At 40.6% G+C, this 22,174-nt stretch overlaps 1 protein-coding gene across 7 annotated transcripts in view; it reads left to right on the top strand.

The window, feature by feature from the left end:
- The window catches only part of KCNH5 (potassium voltage-gated channel subfamily H member 5), a 316,925-nt gene that overhangs the window by 266,854 nt on the left and 27,897 nt on the right, over positions 1-22,174 (top strand). For all 7 annotated transcript variants that reach the window (XM_033952023.1, XM_033952024.1, XM_033952025.1 and 4 more), the window contains one exon: positions 881-1,077. In XM_033952023.1, coding sequence (XP_033807914.1) covers positions 881-1,077 — 197 coding nt within the window. The remainder of the gene's footprint in view (positions 1-880; positions 1,078-22,174) is intronic.

The following is a 22,174-nucleotide window of genomic DNA, read 5'->3' as shown; positions in this document are numbered from 1 at the left end:
TGTGTGCTTATTGATTCCATGCAAATACCATTGTAAAATGAATACGTCTATGCCATCAAAGCTGTTTGTTGTTGAACACTGTCTATTCTTCAAAAGTCCTGTGGTGCAAACAAAGTTTTGTCATAGAACCTAGCCATCCACACTAAACAGGTACAGGTCTCAGAACCTTGATTTCAGGTACTGGAGGACTCAGCCCCAAACCAAAGTGTAAAAGACCTAGGTTCTGGGTTACATATAACTCCAATCCTTCTCTTTATACAGATCTTAGATGTCCTGGCTTTCATTATAGAGTTACAAAATAAATTGGAAATTAACCCTCCCCCCCCTCTCTCTCTCTCTCTTTTACAAAGCCATGCTAGTGACTGCTGCTGCGGTAACTGCTCCAAAGCCCATAGGAATTTAAAGGACTTTGAGAAGTTTGCCATGCAGCAGCCACTAGCACAGTTTTGTAAAAAAAAAATAAAAAAAGGGGGGGGGGGGGTGAAATGAGAAACCAGAACTTATTAAAATTACACTTATCAGATAATAATTGGGCAGTATTTTAAAAATTGAAAATTACTTTCTACGAGTCAAAGTGACTTGATGGAAACAATAAATTTAAATTTTTTTGTAAAAGATTTACGGTATATATTTTATGTTTAGTTTCTTTATTGAATTATATGAAAGTTACATACAAATTGCAACAAGTAAGTAAGTGAAACTTACAGTGACTTTATCTAATCTATGTTGGTCCTGCAATAGAGAAATTGGACAAAGATTTATATTTTTAACAAGAGACATACCTAGGTTCACCTAATGAGACATATGGCACTTTTGTATAGATTGGTATCTGTTGCAATTAGTCATTTTAGTTAATAAGGTATCTCATGGTATGTTTCAGGTAAAGGTGATGTGTTTGGAGATGTATTCTGGAAGGAAACCACTCTGGCTCATGCATGTGCCAATGTTCGGGCACTGACTTACTGTGATTTACACATTATTAAGAGAGAAGCTTTGCTTAAAGTTCTGGACTTTTATACAGCATTTGCAAACTCCTTCTCGAGGAATCTAACTCTCACCTGCAATCTGAGGAAGCGGGTAAGCCATTTGGTTCCATTTTGTTGTTCTTTATCTGCTGTTTCTTGTTTTTTTTATGCAAATGATAACTTTGACATCAGCTAGTGCTTCAAGATAATTTAAGATCATCTCTTTTTTTTTGTATAATATGTAATGATTGATAATGGCAAAAATTTTCTTCTAATGTGGTATATATCACAACATGAGTTTAAAATAGATGTTGTCAAGCATGCTGTTCTAGTGCTTTCATATAAGTACAGGCAATTCCCAAATTACAGACGCCCAATTTAAGTACGACTCATACTTAAAAACGCAGTCATGGCTTCATTTGATTTGACTGAGCAGTACAGTCAAACCTCGGTTTACGAGTAACCCGGTTTGCGAGTGTTTTGCAAGACGAGCAAAACACTCAGCAAACTTTTGACTCGCAAACCGAGCATTGACTCGATTTGCGAGCCCCCACCCGACCCGACCCAACTGTGGGAACCAACAGTATTGCTCCCCCCGAGGCCACCGGCGCTGCTCCCTCCCTTCAAGATCATCTCCTCCCCATCTACCGACCGGCCCTGTCCTTACCCGTGTGCCACCGGAGTTAGAAAGGGCCTGCCGCCAGTCTGCTGCTGAGCCTTGAGCATCTGCGCATGCTCAAGGCCTTCTGGATCTCATCCTCACCGAGATTCTCATGAGACTCGAGATCTCATGACAATCTCAGGGAGGGTGAGTTCCAGAAGGCCTGAGCATGCGCAGATGCTTAAGGCTCAGCAGCAGACCGGCGGCAGGCACTTTCTATCACCGGCGGTGCAGGGGTAAGGACAGGGCCAGTCGGGAAGGGGGGGGAAGAGGCGATAGCAGCGCCGGTGGCCTTGGGTGGAGCATGGGAGTCGGGGTGCGTCCGGCAGGAGTGAGCCAGCACTTGAGAGTCCCAGCAGAGGGGGTAGTGGCATCCGGGGGGGACAGTGTCTGGGAGCGGCAGAGCCAACAGTGTTCAGTCGGGCTCTGTGGCGGCAGTTTGCTTAGCCAGACCACCCGCAGTGAGAGGCAGCGAACAGCAGCAGAGGAGGAGAATTGGAAGAGCCACGTGGATGGGTCTGTGGCAGAGGCAGCGGTGGAGGCGTCCCTAATGGTAATTAAGTTTTTGGGGATGTGGAACGAATTGTTCAAGTTTACACTAACTTTTATGTGAAAAGTTGCTTTGCTATAAGAGTGTTTTGGTTTAAGAGCATGCTTCTGGAACGAATTATGCTCGTAAACCAAGGTACCACTGTATTTCCAGTTGCATAAGCTCCTACACTTCTCCTGTCGCAGATTCAGGAATGATGCATGGCCACTTTAAGAACAGTGTGTGGTTGTGCATGCTGTGGCTTAGAGGGAACAACTAGGGACAGTTGGCTCTTTTGTCAACTGGGAGCAGAGATAAGCAGCGAGGATCTTAAAATCTACAAGTTCTGAGTTACATAGAAATCCAATTTAAGAACATCTCTAAAAACGTAACTCGTTCTTAACTCAGGGACTGCCTGTAGGATGACAAAAACAGGGAATATGGATGAGGTTATTTCATTGCTTGCTGTGATTTTTTTTTAATTTGGTATTCAGAAAAATATAATGAAACCTAATGCACCTATTTAGGGACAAATGTTCCAAAAATAACAATGATTATAGCATTTTCTTTTTACCTGATGCAAGCGGTTAGCCACCAGATTACGGTTCTTCGTATATCTGATATGTGCAAATAACCACTAAGACATTCAGGAAAATGAGATAAAATACTTACCAGCTGATTTTCAGACCACAGGAGATAGCCAGCTGTCTCCCGCAGTTCCACGGTGAAACCAGAAATTCAATGCCAGCACTGCACCCGGCAATCAGCATTGAATTTCCGGTGTAGATTTAGCCTGTCGATATATAGCCAGCTAAGCTGATATTCATTGACTGGCTGGCTAAGTCCTAGCGACCAAAGATAGACCTGCTTTTTAGATGGGTCTATCTAGCTGCTGAACTTTGCTGTCCAGATGCTGAATATTGGCAGTGACTGACTATGTCATACGACATAGCCAGTCAGTGGCCAATCCGCCAACCTAAATATTCAGTGGGAGATAGCTGGTTATTTCCTGCTGAATATCAGCGAATAGCTGGCTACATGCTATTTAGCTGACTGAGAGCCATTTCCGCCCAGCCAAATACCACTGAATATCAGACCCTTAGAGGGGCATAATCGAAAGGGACGTCAAAGTCCTTTTACGTCCATCTCGCAAGTCGTCCAAAGTTAAAAAGAGCCTAAGACACATTTTTGAAAGATACGTCCAACTTTTTTTTACTTTCGAAAATCGTCTAATTATACGTCCTGCCGATCTGATCGTCCATCTTTATACCACATTTCCATCCAACATTCCGTCCAAGTCCAAAATGCCCAGAACAAACCCTGTTGGACGTGGGAGGGGTCTGCAAAGTGATGGACTGCACACCCGGACATGCCACCTAAATAGTGGGGTACATTACAGGGCACCGTTGTGAACTTCACAAAAAGGGTGCCATGGCTTCTCCTCACTACAGCTCCCTTGTAGGTGACAGTGAGCCCCCCAAACCACCTCCAGAATCCCCTAGACCCACTTATCTACCACCCCAATAGCCCTTATGGCTGCAAGAACCACTTATATGCCAGTACAAAAGGGTTTTGGGGTTGTATAGGGCAGTGCACATGTTTAAGTATCAATGCAGTGATTACAGGGGCTTATGGGCATGGGTCCTCCTCTCTATGGGTCGCTAACCCACCCCCAAGACGACTTAAGCTGCCTCTGTGCTGGACGACTAGGCTTTCCTATGCTAGGCGGCCAGGTGATGATGGTCTGGAGGCTGAAATTTAAAGTTGTGAATAAAATTTTTATTGGGGGGGAGGGTTGGTGATCACTGGGGTAGTGTGTGGGGGTCTGTGTTATGTGTTTGCAGTGCTTATCTGGTGAGTTTAGGTGGGTTTTTTGTGACTTAGACCATGTTTTACATAGTCTAAGTCACAACGTCCAAGTTCCGTCGATCCTGGGCTGTGTAACTTTTGGTTATACATGCTGTATGAATAATTCTAAGCCGGCCCACGTCCCACCCAACTCCCACCCTCGACATGCCTCCCAACACGCCCCATTTAGCTTTGGACGTTGAGCGGCACTTTGAAGGCCTAGGTCATTTACAAATATGTCCAAAACCCGTTTTTATTTTCGGCGCTTGGACGTTTTTGAGAAATATTTGTCCAAGTGCCGACTTAGGCCGGTTTTTGGACGTTTTTCTCTTTCGATTATGAGCCCCTTAGCTTTTATTTTCAGAGTAGAATAAGTCAGGAACTGCAAGCTGTTACAGCCCTCCACAATCAAAGGCACAGACTGACTGCAAACTGACTGCAAAGCTATCTTATACATACTCAATAGTGATATCCTGAAAATTTGTCCCGTTGGTGGCTCTCGGGGACTGGGAGTGTATATCGCTATCTTTGACAAGCATGGCTAGCTTTCTGAGAGGCTTATTGCTGCAATGCAACAGGCTTGGTCAATGTGCCCGATATTGAGACCACATGAGGCAGTTTGGCTACCTCCCGCGGTATGCGGTAATCCTGGATATTCAATTCTAGGGCTGTATCGGCCACCGGCATTGAATATCCAGGTCAAAGTTTGCCACTTCAGACTTAGCTGTCCAGGCCGATATTCAGCGGCTGACCAGCTAAGGCACTAGCCAGGTGCTGAATACTAGCAGTGAGTAGCTATGTTGCGCAGCATAGCTGGTCACCAGCCGATCCGACGAGCAGGATATTCAGGGGGAGGTAGTCAGCCATATCTCCTGCTGAATATCAGAATTTAGCTGGCCAAGCAGTACTTAGCCAGGAGCCATTCTCAGCTGACTGTCCTGCTAAATATTAGCGGGAAGGTATGGCTTACTGGTAGAGGTTATGAGCTCATAATCCCAGTGCTGCTCCTTGTGGCCATGGGCAAGTCAATTAATCCTCCAGTGCTCACTGCCTTGAATGTCACCTTTGACTGTAAAAGGCAGCATACAAGTCCTCTTTCCCCAAATACTCATCCTCCTTCAGGACCCTGATGGTATAAGCTAGTTTTCTTGTTTAGTAAGGTTTGCTGTCATAAAGCCAAATGTCAGATACTACGATATTCATTCAGTTTGGGTTTACATTAAGATAAGTATTCTTTGACATGGTTAAATGTGAATTTTTTTCTTATGTTTCTTATGATGTCTTTTACTAAAGATTAGCATATGTTATCTGCCACAAGATCTATTTTATTACTGTGGCCCCTGCTTCAGATAACATGTGCTAATCTTCAGTAAAAGATCCCTTATGTGTACATGTGCGAGTCTTAGGAGAAATATTTTTAATAATATCAAAAATAATTAGAATGATTTCTTGCAGGTGTACTTGATAAACAAGAGCACTTCCAATCATATGGAGTCTAAATATCTGATCTGAGTTTAGGTTCTTTCTTGTTTTAAACTATTTGGGGAGTAATTTTATAAAGATTTTTCTGTATATAAACTGTGTTGTATGCACATAAAGGGCTCATGGTATATGCTCAAAAAAGTATGTGATTTTACAGAAAATGTGTACTTTTAAGCACCCCTTTATAGGTCTGTTCGGAGACATAACATGAGTGGAGCTCACACATAATTACGAAGTACACCTATAGGTTATAAAATACACACTCATGCACATACTTTGGTGATGTACATTTATACCAACTTCTGAGCAGGTCTAAAAGTATATGGGTGCATATTGCATCCAAGCTATGCCTATACACCCCTAACTGCCCCCACCGTTCCAAAGCAGAACAAAGACAGCATTCCCGCAGGGAGATCCCTCCAAATGAGTACAGCGTACAAAAGATCCTACAGCCATTTCCTACCTCAGCTATGGAACCGACTACCCACACAGATCAGGTCACAAGACTCACTAATGACCTTCCGCAGAGCAGTAAAGACCTTCCTCCTCCGCCAATCGGACCATTAAAAACTTCCTCCTCAGTATACTTCTCCTAGTACTCTTCGCTATGACCAGTCTGGTTTCTAGAATAAGCTCTGTTATTGTCTACTGTAACCTATTTGTTGTCATGACTAGTCTGTTTCAAACGATTGTGAATGTTTACTTGTAACCCATTCTGAGTTTCTGGGAGAACGGGATAGAAATCGAAATAAATAAATAAAAAAAAATATTGGCCATGATTTCTGAAAGTTTGGGGATGCTATTTTATAAGGCACATACTGTTTGAAATGGAGGTATGTCGGCCTCACGGTGGAAGGGTTGGCGGGGTTCTGCTCTGCGGGATGGGAAGGAGGGATGGAAAGATGTTGCGCAGGGGGATCTCTCGCGGCCCGGCTGGAGGTACTTGTATGTCTTTATAAAACAGCCACCTCGGCTTGGGGATATACGAGTCAGTTGCATGAGATTAGAAATGAATTGCTAAATATAGTGATGAATACAGCTGTGCGTTTCCCATGAAGAAGCCACATGGTGAAACGGAGGTGTTCCTTAGGGATCATTAGACTATTTCAGATAAGTGCTGTTTTTCACTGATGTTCTATGAATATAATGTGAAGATTAATTGTTCTTTGGACATTCGATTATATCTGAAAAGACCCTATGAAGGTATGCTTGACTTATTTATGATCTGGGGAAAGTCATAAAGAAACACAAAGTATGTTTTGTTATAATGAGTTTTTTAAAAAACCTATGATTACTATACACTTTACTATATACTCAAATATAAAACTAGATTTTTTGGGGCCAAAAATATGACCCACAAATGGGGGTCTCGGTTTCTATTCGAATCTTACTACTACTACTACTACTACTACTACTAATTATTTCTATAATTATGCTAGATGTATGTAATGCTGTACATTAAAATGTAAGAGATGATCACTGCTCAGTAGAGATTGCAATCTAATTAAAACAGACAAACAGGACAAATAGGGTTAGGGAATTTCTGAAAGAGGGAATAATAAAACAGACATGGACCCATCACTGGCCTCTCCATGGACCTACCTTAAGAACATAAGAAGTTGCCTCCACTGGGTCAGACCAGAGGTCCATCACGCCCAGCAGTCAGCAACCGCGGCGGCCCCATCAGGTCCACGACCTGTCAGGTTTTCTTGATTTAGCCCTATATCCCTATCTACCTCTATCTGTACCCCTCAATCCCCCTATCCTTCAGGAATCTATCCAATCCCTCTTTGAATCCCTGTAGTGTACTCTGCCCGATCACATCCTCCAGGAGCGTGTTCCATGTGTCCACAACCCGCTGAGTGAAGAAGAACTTCCTGGCGTTAGTTCTAAACCTGTCCCCTTTCAGTTTCTCCGAGTGCCCCCTTGTACTTGTGGTACCCCGTAGTCTGAAAAATCTTTCCTTGTCTACCTCTCTATGCCGTTCATGATCTTGAAAGTTTCTATCATGTCTCCTCTAAGTCTCCGCTTCTCCAGGGAGAAGAGCCCCAGCTTGTCCAGCCTGTCAGTGTATGAACAGCCTTCCATACCTTTTATCCTACTGGTCCAGTGGTGAGCTAGGTCAAACGATCCTCCTATGTTCCTGCCCCGTATAATCTTACTACTCAAAATGGCTGATGCGAGTTCACACATTAACCTCGTGAAACTGCCATCAGTTTGGTTTATATTTGACTCAAACCTTTTTTTTTACCCTTTATTTGGGGAAAAAGGTTACCTCAGTATATATTTGGATGGGTTTATATTTGAGTATATACGGTATATTGAGGTTGAGTTTATAAAGTGCTGTCAAATATTTATCATTAACTCAGTCTTTTTCTCCTTATTAAATTATTTCATGTATATAGAGTAAACCATCCTGCATCTAGAACAAAAGGGTAACTTTAATGCTGTAGTCAGGGCAGGATTAATTCTTCGAGGGCCCCTAGGCACACAAGTACACTGGGCCCCCTAGCCCTGCGGGGCCCTGCCCCGCCCCATTTATTTACCTGTTTTCTTATTTACTTATTTATTTCCACTTGTATTTCTTTTTTTCTTTTATTCTAAAATTTTTAAAACCCCAAAGATTACAATACCAGTGCCAGTGTACAGTTTTAGTTCTATTTTTTTGGACTAATACATTTTTAAATTAGCTTTCAGAGGTCAAAACCTCTTTCCTTAGGTCAATAAAGTATACTGATGTTACAGTATCCTGTCCTGACATGAGGAAGAAGAATTTGGTCTCTAAAAGTTAGTCAAAAATGTATTAAAATTAGTCAAATAAAACGGTCACCGTATTTCCATTTTCTATTTATAAACATTTATCAACACAGCTACAATACTACTTTATCCTAAAACAAGAAAAATTAAAAATAGAATTTTTTTTCTACCTTTGTCTTGATTTTCACATAAGCTTTCTATCAGGTGAATTATGTGTTTGGGTATTCCCATTTGCACTAGCGTTCTCCATAGTTTATTGTAATCTACACAATCAAAAGCTTTGATGTAGTTGATGAAGCATGATGATGATGGCACAAGTTCTCCCCACTGCCATCATCTGCCCCCTTCTCTCTCTTCTCCCCACTGCCATCATCTGCCCCCTTCTCTCTCTCTCTACCCCAGGCAATTCTATCACATTATCTTACCCCCTTACCCCATCCATCAAGTGGGAAATCAGCAGCAGTGTTGAGGGCCCCTCACCTCCTCACTGCTGCTGTTGCTTTCCCATAGACGCCTGACGCTGATGGCACAAGTTCTCCCTACTTCTATCATCTGCCCCCTTCCCATATGCAGCTGACGCTGACAGCACAAGTTTTCCCCACTTCCATCATTTGCTCCCGTCTCTTTCTCTTCCTTCTCCCCATTTCCATCATCTGCCCCCTTCTCCAGTTCCCACTTCCATCATCTGCTTGTTTACTCTTTCCAAAAATACTAGGATTAGGGGGCATGCAATGAAGCTACTAAGTAGTAGATTTTTTTTTTTTAACGAGAAAATATTTCTTCATACAACATGTAATTAAATTCTGGATTTCATTGCCAGAGAATGTGGTGAAATCAGCTTAGCGGGGATTTAAAAAGGCTTGGATAATTTCCTATAAGAGAAGTCCAATAGGCCATTATTTAGAGGTTTAGGGAAATCCACTGCTTATTCCTAGGATAAACAACATAAAATCTGGGGTCTAACTAGGTACTTGGGACTTGGGTTGACCACTGTTGGAAACAAGATACTGGACTTGATGGGCCTTCGGTCTGCCCGGTATGGCAATTCTTATGTTCTTAACTTCCTATTCCGGGGTAGGGGACTGACAGAGCCAAAGGTCACATGCATATGGAAAGCAGCCTCACAAGCGCTCCACATACCCCCACCCCCACCTGGAGAGAGAGGTGCTCTGGTTGAAGGAGATGGTCTTCCACCCTGGCCAAAGCCAGGTACACCACTGCTTCTATAGAAAGAAATTTGTCTTTATTGCCTTCATTCTGCATGTTTTCAGAGTCTGCAAAGAAAAGCAAATGGTTTATGTTTCTTTATCATTAAAAAAGCAATTCTTGAATATTTCTAGATTAATAACCTAGATGCACCTCCTGGAAAATCTCACTCTTTAGGATGGTTCACCCTTCACATCTTTGCAATACTTTGGGAGAACAGAGATGTTTAAATGTGTGTTTGTTATGTTGTTCTTGTATTCAGAAACATCCTTTTCAGTTGTAAAACAAGTTCACACTTAACACCTGATATTATCTACAAGCTGTTATAAAAGAGAACTATTTGAACTTTGCTCATATTTGACATTTTGTAGCTGACGTAAAAGCAAAGATCATTTTTAATTAAATACTTTTCACAGTGTTATTAAAGATAAAGTAGAAATATCTTTTAAAGGGAATGGTTTGAATATTGTAAGTAAATGACTGGGCAGCAGTGTATGAAGGAATGAGGTAAAGTCTGAGCTTGTAAGGATGTTTTTGTCTTTCTCTTCGGCAAATTCTTTACAAGAGTAGTCCCGATGTTAAATTATTCTGTTTACCACGATCCGTACTCAACAATAGAAGAAAGTGTTTGTTGAGTGCAGATCATGGTAAACAGTCTAATTTAATATCAGGACTACTCTTGTAAAGAATTTGTATGACAAACATCTTAAGAGACCACTGATGCAGGCCAAGAGCCGAAACACTAGCAGTGTCGGGTCTTTTTTAGTGAATAAAGAATCATCTGTCCCAGTTCTATTGGTGTGTACACTCTTTTGTGGGTATTGTTGACTTTTTTGTGTATTTTGATCCCTTTCTGTGTTCTGTACTTGTTTGAGGAACTGTCAGCATGGAAGAGGTACAGAAATAGTTATTTATTTTATTTTTAAAACTAAACTAAACCTTAAGTTTGTATACCGCATCATCTCCATAAAGATAAAGCTCGACACGGTTTACAGGTAATTCAATAAATGAGGGAAGGACATAATAAGAAATTAGAGGTTATGAAGAGGATAGCTAGCTTTACATTTTAAATAGATAACTTTACGTTTTGGAGAAAAGCCAGGTTTTCAGATGCTTTCGGAATAATTGGAATGAGCTTAGGTTCCGCAGCGGGGCAGGGAGGTTATTCCAAAGCTCAGTGAATTTGAAGAAAAGGGATTTCCCTAATTTACCTGCATACATGACACCTTTTAACGAGGGAAAAGTTAGTTTGAGTATGTGGGCGGATATTTTAAAATTTATATACCGCATACAACTATAAGGTTTCCATATCACATACATAAAATCTTATTTCCCTCTGATTATCACATATAACATAGACATATCTAAACAACATCGTTAATCGTCCCATAGCACAAATTCAATCAATTCAAAAGTACAAACAAGCTTTAAATTATACATTGATGTCAGAAAAATTCTAGAAGGCGATTATCAACTGAAATACATCATAGCATAAGAAGGCATTGGCATATAATTGAGTTTTCAGCATTTTCTTAAAATTCATCCTCCCCATACAAAACCGCAGGATACCAGGCCAGGCATTCCATAGTTCTACGCCAGCCACAGATATCATTGATGCTCTTATCCTAGCATGCATAGTCGACATTCTACCCTCCAATCTTAGGGCTCCTTTTACTAAGCCACGTTAGGTCTTTAATGCGCGGAATAGTGTGTGCTAAATTGCCACGCGCGCTAGACCTTAATGCCAGCATTGAGCTGGCATTAGTTCTAGCCATGTAGCGCGGATTTAGCACGCGCTAAAAATGCTAACACAGCTTAGTAAAAGGAGCCCTTAATTCCATCCCATTTACATCTCTAAGCTCTCTTCTCGGTTTATAGATCTCAAAGAATTCTTATAAGATCTTTGGGGAAGCATGATACAATGTCTGATGTATAATAGTGGAGAATATCAATACAGACAAGAGGAGAGGTGAAAGAATAGTAGGGGAAGTAGAGTTTATTGTGTTTACCTAGTAAACACCTATTTCAGGGGTCCTTTTACTAAGTCATGTTAGAATTTGAGTTTAGGGGTTGATTCTATAAAGGGCACCTAAAGTTAGGTGCCTCTTAGGCACCTATCTTAATTGGCAAAACACCCTTAATAGCTTCAATAATTGGCTTAAAAAGAATTTAATTGAGCGATAGGCACATATCTGATTCTATAAAAGAGAGGCGCTTATTGCAATGAGCTTAGTGGTGACTAATGCCTAAGTGGGCATTCCTATAGGTGAAGCGCGAGTTAGACACTGCTAAGCGCAATTCTCCAAAAGCTTAAGGGCCTGAAATGTAGGCCTTTAAAACCCTTGCCTACATTTCAGGTGCCTAAGTTTTTACATAGGCACCGCTATCTTCTATTCTGCAAATGGTGCCTAAGTGTGATTGACAAGTGGCTGGCGCCATTTTTTTTAGGTGCCAGTTAATTTAGGTGCTGTTTCTAGAATTAGCCCCTTAGTGTGTTTTAACGTGATGTTTTAACAATGTGCTGTGTCCATTGTTAACATGTGTGTGATGTGTCCATTGCTAACATGTAGTATCATAAGCATTTTTCAATGTTTTTTTTTTCAGGCCATGTGATAATATGCACTGATGTGAATATTACCTGAAAAAAATGAATATAGAAGCACTAATCGCCTCTTAATTAGGAAGGACTTAGTGCTCCTGCATTAACTCTTAATCAGTTAGAATGCACTAATGGGAATTATCCCTCTTGTTAACACTTGCACTGACAAATTAAATGCAAAGCATTGATAAAGAAAACTAAGAAAGACTATGAAGAGAAATTTGCCAACGAAGCAAAAACTCATAACAATTTTTTAAAGTACATCAGAAGCAAAAAACCTGTGAGGGAATCCGTGGGACCGTTGGATGATCAAGGAGCAAAAGGGGCTCTCAGGGAGGATAAGGCCATAGTGGAGAGACGGAATGAATTCTTTGCTTTGGTCTTTACAGAAGAAGATGTAAGAGATTTACTTGAACCAGAAATGGTTTTCAAGGCTGATGATATGGAGGAAATCTTGGTGAATCTGGAAGATGTACTAAGCCAAATCAATAACAATTTTTTTAAGTACATCAGAAGCAGAAAACCTGCGAGGGAATCCGTGGGTCCGTTGGATGATCAAGGAGCAAACGGGGTGCTCAGGGAGGATAAGGCCATAGTGGAAAGACTAAATGAATTCTTTGCTTTGGTCTTTACGGAAGAAGATGTAAGAAATTTACTTGAACCAGAAATGGTTTTCAAGGGTGATGATATGAAGGAAATCTTGGTGAATCTGGAAGATGTACTAACCCAAATCAACAGGTTAAAAATTGATAAATCACCTGGACCGGATGGTATACATCCCAGTGTACTAAAAGAACTCAAACATGAAACAGTAGAGTGCCGCAGGGATATGTACTGGGACCAATGCTGTTTAATTTATTTATAAATTATCTGGAAATTGGAACGACAAATAAGGTGATAGCAGATGACACTAAACTGTTCAAAGTTGTTAAAACACATGCAGACTGGGAAAAATTTCAGGCAGACCTTAGGAAATTGGAAGAGTGGGCATCCAAATGCAGATGAAATTTAATGTGGACAAATGCAAAGTGATGCTCATTGGGAAGAATAACCCAAATACCAGTTACCAGATGCTAAGGAGCACTTTGTGGTTTAGTGCCCAAGAAAAGGATCTGAGTGTCATTGTAGACACTCAGATGAAACCTTCTGCCCAATGTGTGGCAATAGCCATTAAAGCAAACAAGATGCTAGCAATTATTTAAAAAGGGATGGTTAAGAAGACTAAGAATATTATAATGCCTCTGTTTCGCTCCATGGTGCAACCTCACCTAGAGAATTGCAATCATTTCTGGTCTCCTTATCTCAAGAAAGATATAGTGGCACTAGAAAAGGTTCAAAGAAGAGCAACCAAGATAATAAAGGAGATGGAACTCCTCTCGTATGAGGAAAGACTAAACAGGTCAGGGCTCTTAAGCTTAGACTAGAGACGGCTGAGGGGAGATATGATTGAAGTCTACAAAATCCTGAGTGGAGTAGAACAGGTACAAGTGGATCGATTTTTCACTCCGTCAAAAATTACAAAGACTAGGGGACACTCAATGAAGTTACAGGGAAATACTTTTAAAAACATCACATGCTTAATTTGGGAAAATGACTTACCACAAAATGTATTTTTGTTTTGTTTTGTTTTTTTAAATTCTTTATTGATTTTTAAATAATAACAGTGTACTACAATGAATTATAAAGAGCAAATCAGAAAAAGCACTTTACACATACAAACATTTTAAAACAAATCATTTTCAACCCCCTTCCCTTAACTAGCAATAATTTGAAATATATACTTATAACTATAGTTTCCATAAACTATATACCATACATAATATTACTATCCTCCCTCCCTCCCACCCTGGATGTGCAAGGAAGTAATCTAATAAGAACATAAGAACATAAGAACTGCCATCTCCGGATCAGACCCATGGTCCATCAAGTCCGGCGATCCGCACACGCGGAGGCCCAGTCAGGTATACACCTGATGTAGTTTTAGTCACCCATATCCCTCTATGCCTCTCATAAGGAGATGTGCATCTAATTTGCCTTTGAATCCCAGCACAGTGGATTCCTTGATAACCTCCTTTGGGAGAGCATTCCAGGCGTCTACCACTCGCTGCGTAAAACAGAACTTCCTGACATTTGTCCTGGACTTGTCCCCCCTTAGCTTCAAACCATGTCCTCTTGTCCGTGTCGTGTTGGACAATGTAAATAATTTATTTTCCTGCTCTATTTTATCGATGCCTTTCAGCATTTTGAACGTCTCGATCATGTCCCCTCGCAGCCTTCTCTTCTCAAGGGAGAACAGTCCTAGTTTCTTGAGTCGTTCCTCATATTCCAAGTTCTCCATACCTCTTATTAACTTCGTTGCTCGTCTCTGCACCCTCTCTAACAGTTTTATATCCTTCTTTAGGTTGGGAGACCAATGTTGGACACAGTATTCCAAGTGAGGTCTGACCATTGCTCTATAAAGCGGTATTATGACTTTCTCCGATCTACTCGTGATTCCTTTCTTTATCATGCCTAACATTCTGTTTGCTTTCTTTGCCGCTGCCGCGCATTGTGCCGACGGCTTCAGGGTCCTATCTATCAGTACACCCAGGTCCTTTTCTTGTTCGCTCTTACCCAGAGTTGCGCCTGACATTCTATACTCGTATTCCTTATTCTTACTACCTAAATGCATTACTTTGCATTTCTCCACGTTGAACTTCATCTGCCATTGATCTGCCCATTTCTCTAACTGATACAAGTCGCTCTGGAGTTCCTCGCTATCCTCCTGCGATCTGATTGCCCGGCATAGCTAATGTGACCCAATATATGTAGTCAATGGATTCCACACCTTATTGAATGCATTACTATGTCCTAAACATTCAGCGTTCATTCTCTCATACTTATAAGTTGACTATAAGTTTGCCCACAAAAATGTGTAATTAAGTCTATCGTAATTCATCCAGTTACGTGTAACCATCTGAATAGCTATTCCTGTCATTATTAAGAAAAGCCGGCTTTTATACCGATCCAAAGACGGTTTAAGATGTAATATAGTACCACAAATTATGGCTTCATAAGTTAACGGAATTGATGCCTCAAGTACAAGATTAATTTGTCCCCAAATTGACTTCCAAAAATTAAGTATCAATGGACATTAAAACAACAGATGATCCAAGGTCTCTATGTTAACATGACAAATGCCAGCATCTATTACACTTAGAACTGTCTATCTTTTGTAAACGAACTGGGGTCCAAAACATCTTATGTAACAAGAAACAAACAAGTTTGTCTCTTAGATGCTGACGCTGTACATTTTAACTTCCAAATCCAAATTTGTGGCCATTGAGATGCAGAAATGTGGAGGGGCATAATAAAAAAAAACATCTAAGTCCCCTTTTGGCTTAAGACCTTAAACGTTGAAAGTAGAAGCAGGGAAAATGTCCATTATCAAAAAAAAGTCTAAAAGGAGGTTTTTTTTATGATAATGGCCTGCCTCTACGTTCAACTGTTTAAATGCCCAGACCACCACTACGTCTAAACTTACACCATATAATCAACCTAAAAAAAGCCTAAGTCCCAAACACCCAAAACAGGGGCTTTTAGGCGAAGGAGGAGCCAGTCCTTCGCCCAAAAGCTGGATTCTGTAACCGGTGTCTGTCAAAAACAACACCGGTTACAGAATCCACTCCCCCCCTACAAAAATCGGGGCAGGAGGGAGCCCAAGGCCTTCTGCCCCGGGGACCCACGACCCCCGCCGACAATATCGGGCCAGGAGAGAGCCCTAGCCCTTCTGGTCCCGCCGATTACGATCGTGCAAGAAGGAGCCCAAGCACTCTTGCCCTGGCGATCCCGAACCCCATCCCCCGCCGATTACGATCGGGCAGCAGGGAGCCCAAGCCCTCCTGCCCTCAATGCACCCCCTTCCCACGATCGCCCCCCGAACTCCCAATCGGCCCCCCTGCCAACCTGTGAGCCCCTCCGCCGACCCCTCGACCCCCAACCCCCAATTCCCCTCCCCAAACCTTTAAGCGATGTCAGGACGGATGGGTGCTAAGCCCGTCCATCTGCCAGGCCAGCCATCCCACGAATGGCTGGCCTTAGGGCCAACTGGAATTGGCCCAGTAACCTTAGGCCCCTCCTGTGAGCGGGGCCTTAGGCACATGGGCCCAACCCAGCCCATGTGCCTAAGGCCCCGCCCATATTTTTATTTATTCTCAAAATCAATATTTAAATAATTATTTATATAAATTAATATTTATGTTATTTTTACTTATCTTGGCAGTAGTCAACCTCAATTACATATTGGTGGACTTACATCAGTCATTTTTACTTCTGATTAAACAGTAGTTAGAAGTTATGATAGTTCCTGGCTAGTCATGTCTGGATATTCAATGTCAGGACCCAGACATGGTCTGACATTTAATATTTGGGCCGGATTCTGCAAATGGTGCCATTATTGGCGGCCACCTGCAAATGTGGCACCATTCATGTATCAATCATGCTAAAGTGCCATTTGCAGAATCGTGGCCATGTCAAGAGTAGGTGCCAAAAATCTAGGCCATTGTTTTACAGGCCGATATTTATGGTGCCTACCTGCGACAAGAAATGCATCTACAGAGGCATCTACTATAGCCTACGTCTGCTTCCGGCACAAACCATGCCTACTTTTGACATAGGTGCCAGTAGATGCCTCTATAAATGGGACTTGGACAGTTTTTGTAGGTGCCTGCAGGTGCCTACATTTTTTATTTTTTTTTTTAAATTGGTTTTAATTGATGTGGTCAATTACCGTGTAGTTTATTACCAATTAAGTTAGGTGACAATAGGGCGTCTACCACCGCCTAACAGCACGGTTTTGAGAATCAGGCCCTTAAGTCTAATTTATCTAGTGGTTGTCAGTGCTTAAAAAATGCAGACTGCTGCTGACTGAAAATTATCTGGAATATATTTTGGACCACATTTTGTAAAGTGTTTTAAGTAGGGTAATGCTGATTTAAGGTGCACTGACAGTATAATGCCTTGACAGCATCCGCTTATTCTTATATTCACTTTCCAACACAGAATGGGATGGGGAATGAATGTTGATTGCTTCTTTCAGTTACTGCAGGGGTAGTTGCTGTAAATTATCTGATAATGTGCCACTTTGCATACCACCTAACATGGAAACAAGTGCAACAATCATTAATATTAGTAGACTACTAATTTCATATTGCTTTCTTTCTCAGTTGCATTTCAGAGTTCTTAAGGAAGGGCTATACATATTTTAAATAAGTAAATTAAATAAATTTTAACACTGCATTTCAGCAAGAATCAACACTTTTACACAAGTAATATAGAAACATATAGCAGTCATGTTTTACCTACACATTTGATGCAGTGTGTAGCACCATATATCATGTTTTTAAAGAAAATTGTTTATACCGTTTCACAAAAGCACTTGATATTTACAGAACCCTTTAAGCACTAAAAGGTTTGCATTTGATTGAAGTTTATTTTATAGGCTACCTGAATTGCCAGTACACTGAGGTCATAAATCAAAGATAATGTTTCCTTGGCAATTGTTGTGATCACCAGCGCAACCTGCTTTTTTTTACCTTTCCAAAACACTTTTCAGTACAGCAGCTTTGTGGAGAATAAGGGCAGGATCGAAGTCGGGGGGAAAAAGTAGGGCAGAAGAAAATTATTTATAGTCTGCAAGTTGGTTTGCTTCCACAGTTTTTGAAGGCCCACATGTTTTTTTTAACCTAAGTCCATACAAGTTCTAGAAGATATGAAAATCTACATTAAAAATGTTAAGAGCAAAAATTCTGTAAAAATAGCTGAGGGATTCTTGCCTGAAACTGCTAAATTTAAGAACCAAAATGTTTGAGTAAATGATGTCCTATATCAGAATGTTATAAATAATTTGACTTTTAGATATCGAATCTACTCTTCCATTTGTGAGTCGCAGGAGACTGACAGAAATCATGAGGAGAAAGGGGGAGGGGAGCAAGGGAGGGACAAGTGAAGAAAGGCGAGGGTGTAGCATTAGTTGTCAAAGAGATGAGATTTCAGCTTTTTCCGGAAGGCGGTGTAGTTGACCTCCTTCTTGATTGCTTCTCGGAGGTCATTCCAAGTTTTTACTCCCAGATAGGTTAGCATGGAGTTGAAGATTCGCCTGTAGTGAATGTTCTTTATGGACAGCAGGTTTAGCTGAATTCTGTTTAGGATTCTTCTGGATGTGGACCAAGCCGATGAGAATAGCTGGATAAGGGGAGTAGCTGAGTTTCCATGCAATATGTGGTGTAGGATGCATGATATTTTGAAGTTTATCCGGAATGATATTGGAAGCCAGTGTAACTGTCTGATGAAGGTTTAGATCGAATCATATTTCTTTAGATTGAAAATCAGTCTTATAGCTGTGTTCTAGATAAGTTGAAGTTTATGGATTAGTGTGGTATTGATGCCCGAGTAAATAGAGTTCTTGTACAATCCCTCTGGAGTCTGAACTCAAGGGTACTTGTATGTCTGGTAGCTTCTGCTGCAGGGATACTAAAACTTGATCACTCCCCTTTGAGCTATCTGCCCGGGAGTTTCTTGTTATGCTCAGTTTTGTACCTGCAGCTTCTCTGCATGGTTGAAATCAGTTTCTTCTGCTTGTGATTTGTTTTCAATTCCTAGTCTTTTTTCATTTATTTTGTGGGTTTGCCCACGTGCTGCGGATCAACTCTGTGCAAGTGATCCTTCGGCGGGAGATCGCAGACATTTTAAATTTTGTCTGCTTCTGTGAACTTAAACTGCAGTAAGCCCTCTAGACAGCCTGCAGATTGGATCGGGTCCCCAGGCTCGGGAGCTATCTCTCCCCGGGTTCGTCCGCAAAGGGGTAGAGTGCAGGCTGCTGCAGTTCTGTGGAGGTACGCTAAGATTGGAACTGGAGACGCGATCCCAGCATTCGGGACACCAAATTTGGGTGAGGAGGGCGCTTCCGTGAAATGCAAGTGCAGTTCTGAGGAAAAATCTCATAAGTCTTCAAAACATTCCAAATCTTGAGTCCTCTCCACTCCACCTCACAATCGCGTACAGACGCAGTAAAGCGCTTGCTTGAGTTTACAGCAGTGAGGCGGGCAACGTTCCAGAACAATGGTAACATACTTAGGGCCTCAAAATAGTACCTGGTGGGCCGCAAGTTTGAGACCACTGATGTAAACCGTTCTGAGCTCCCTTTGGAAAACAGTATAGAAAATCCTATATGGTATCCTCCCTCCCTTTATCCCTCTTTCTTGGAATTCCTCAAACCCTAATACCACCAGATCCTCCCACAAATTAAAACTATCCTTTCCCTCGCTAAAAGGCATTTCCCACACAGGAAAGCTAGGGACCTCCCTCCACTTCAAAATCACTGAGCTCTGGAACAACCTTACCTCCCCTCTTCGGAACTTGAGCTCTCTCCAAGTTTTCCGCAAACATCTGAAAACCTGGCTTTTCTCAAAAAATGTAAGTCTCCCTCCAACTTAGAAATCAAGGAAACTCTTATATCTTGGCATCCCAAGTCCTCTAAATTTTCTTCACACTTCTACCTCTAACCCTATGTTGTAGTTCCTTCCTATTTCTCCTACTGTAAACCGCGTCGAGCTCTACGAACGTGGAGATGATGCGGTATACAAACCTAAGGATTAGATTAGATTAGATTAGAAAATTGAATAAATAAATTTTAAAAATGTGGTCCTATTTGTACAGTTAACCTGGCCAGTTAGGGCTGAATGTTGACTCTTAAGTGGGCACAAGCTGTCTTCACCTCTGGAATACCCCCCAAATAGCTGGTTTTTAGTTCAGCGTTAACTGGTTATGTTCAGCATCAATAAACAGTTATATGCCACTTAAAATTAGTGATAAACCCAAGCATGCAATTTAGCCAGCCAGGAGCTATTTCTGGCCAGTTACTTGAAAGTTTAGTTCACGTGAAGCCCGCTCTTCCAAACTCTGGATTATTTTAGATCAGTGAGACTTTTCTGGATTCACCTATACTCCATATATCCATACTGGTTTTAAATTATTGATAAAAAATGGATGCTTTTTATTCAAAATTGTTCTAAAGTATCTCTCCTAAAAAAGAACAATTACATAATTGTGAAATTATGTATACAAGAACAATAATTCCTAATTCATTTCATTTAGTTTACCATTCTGTATTCCTGCTAAACATGGACAGATACAAAGCGCACACATTAAAAGCACCCATATGTTTTGAACCTAATTGTGTGGGTGACTAAGGGGATCAATGTGTGCTTCTGGAATTTTCATGGCTGCATGCTTCTGTCCTGCTCCCCCACCTAACCCCAGAAACAAGGACGATACGAGGATATTAGCAGATATGCCAAGTCACACACATTTCTCTTTAGCTACATGCCTGCAGGTCTGAAGGGGAGTTTGCATTAATGTAGGCGGGACATGGCAGAGAACATGAGGGAACTTGTGTGGGGAAGCTCTTCAGGAAGTGTTTTGTACTGGGAGGGGCCTTTGGTGAGTAGCTAATGAGAAATGTGGCCAGCCACTTTAACATTCTGCCAGGATGGTAGAATGTCCCCTGCTTTTAGCTGGAATTATTATACTAACCATACTGCAGCTTGATGTGTGTGCCTGGTGCATGCCACAAGTAATACATAGTAATGAGCTGCTGTAAATGCATTTAATTATTTATTAGGATTTATTAATTGCCTCTATGAAGAGATTCACCCAAGGCAGTGATACTGTTAAACATAACAGCATACCAATAGTAAAGTGGCCAAATTTAAAGATGTTTATGTTTCTGAAATTCAAAGGACATCAAGCCATCTTTCTTCTTCAATTCAATATTTCTGCAGCATTTGACTCCATCAATCACCATCTACTTCTACAGAGGCACACTTTACAACTGGTTCAAAGACTACCTTGTCCAGAAAGACGATTAATTCTCAAAAACCTGGCCTGCCTTCTGTGGTATTTCCCAGGGATACTCTACAACCTATCCATGAGCTCACTTCGACAACAATGAAAGCCTAGATGGATGGAAATAAATAATAAAAGAACAACTGACTTAGAAGCTAAAATGGAGGTCTTAGAATGTGAAGGAAACAGATGTAAAAATGACAGTTTGGAACTGATTCAATTGAAAAATCAGCTGGAAGATTATGAAAACCGAGGAAGAAGAAAGAATATAAAACTTTTTGGAATGCAAGAAAATTTGGAAGGGAAAAATGCCATACAATTTTTAGAAAATCTAATTCCTAAAATACTGCAATTGGATTTTAAACAGCCATTAGAAATAGAAAGGGCGCACAGGATCCCATTAAAAAATATGGAAAATCAAGGCAGACCAAGACCATTAATATTTAAAATGCTAAGATACCAGCAAGCAATAGAAATTTTAAATGCTGCCAAGAAAGACAAAAATTTAAATTACAAAGGATCCAAAATATGGTTTTTGCCTGATTTTGCTAAAAACACAGCAAACAAAAGGAAGAGATTCCTAGACTTGAGACCTCAACAAAAGGAAAAGGGATATAAATATGGTTTGTATTACCCAGCAAAAATGAGGGTATCTTCTGGAGATAAATCCTTGTATTTTGAAGATCCGGAAAAGCTAAAGACCTTCCTTTCAAAATCAGAACCTATGTCATTCTAACATAATGAATGTTGAAATGATCAGAAAATATTAAGAATGGTTTTGATGTACATTGTGGAAAAAAGAAATTTAATATAAAACTGTGAGACTTTGGAATTCTGAAGAAAGAAGAATATGAAATAAAGAACAGGAAATAAAATAAACTAAAGAAAAAGACAAAAAAAAATAATATAAAGAAGAAATAGACAATAAAGATGGACTGGAAACTCAAGAGTCTAAACTTTAGAAGAGTAAAAGTTGGATGGCTGGAGTAAAGAGTGATCAGAAAGTAATAAAAAACTTGAATAAATAAAAAAAAAGAAGAATGCACCAGATAATAATACAATTGGGTAAAAGAAGAAAGCAGAATGAAAAAAAGGATATTAAATAAAAGACTAATGACACTCAAGAGACTAAAGGGAAGAAGAATATAAATAAGAAAATAATATGAAAGAACAGTCAATTTAATAAACTAATGACATGAAAAGTAATGAAAGAATGGATAACAAAAAGAAGAATATAGAATGGA

Source organism: Geotrypetes seraphini, chromosome 7 (genome assembly GCF_902459505.1).
Source record: "Geotrypetes seraphini chromosome 7, aGeoSer1.1, whole genome shotgun sequence".
Taxonomy (NCBI): Eukaryota; Metazoa; Chordata; class Amphibia; order Gymnophiona; family Dermophiidae; genus Geotrypetes; species Geotrypetes seraphini.
The sequence above is the reverse complement of the archived record's forward strand: the minus strand, read 5'-3'. Positions and strand labels throughout refer to the sequence as shown.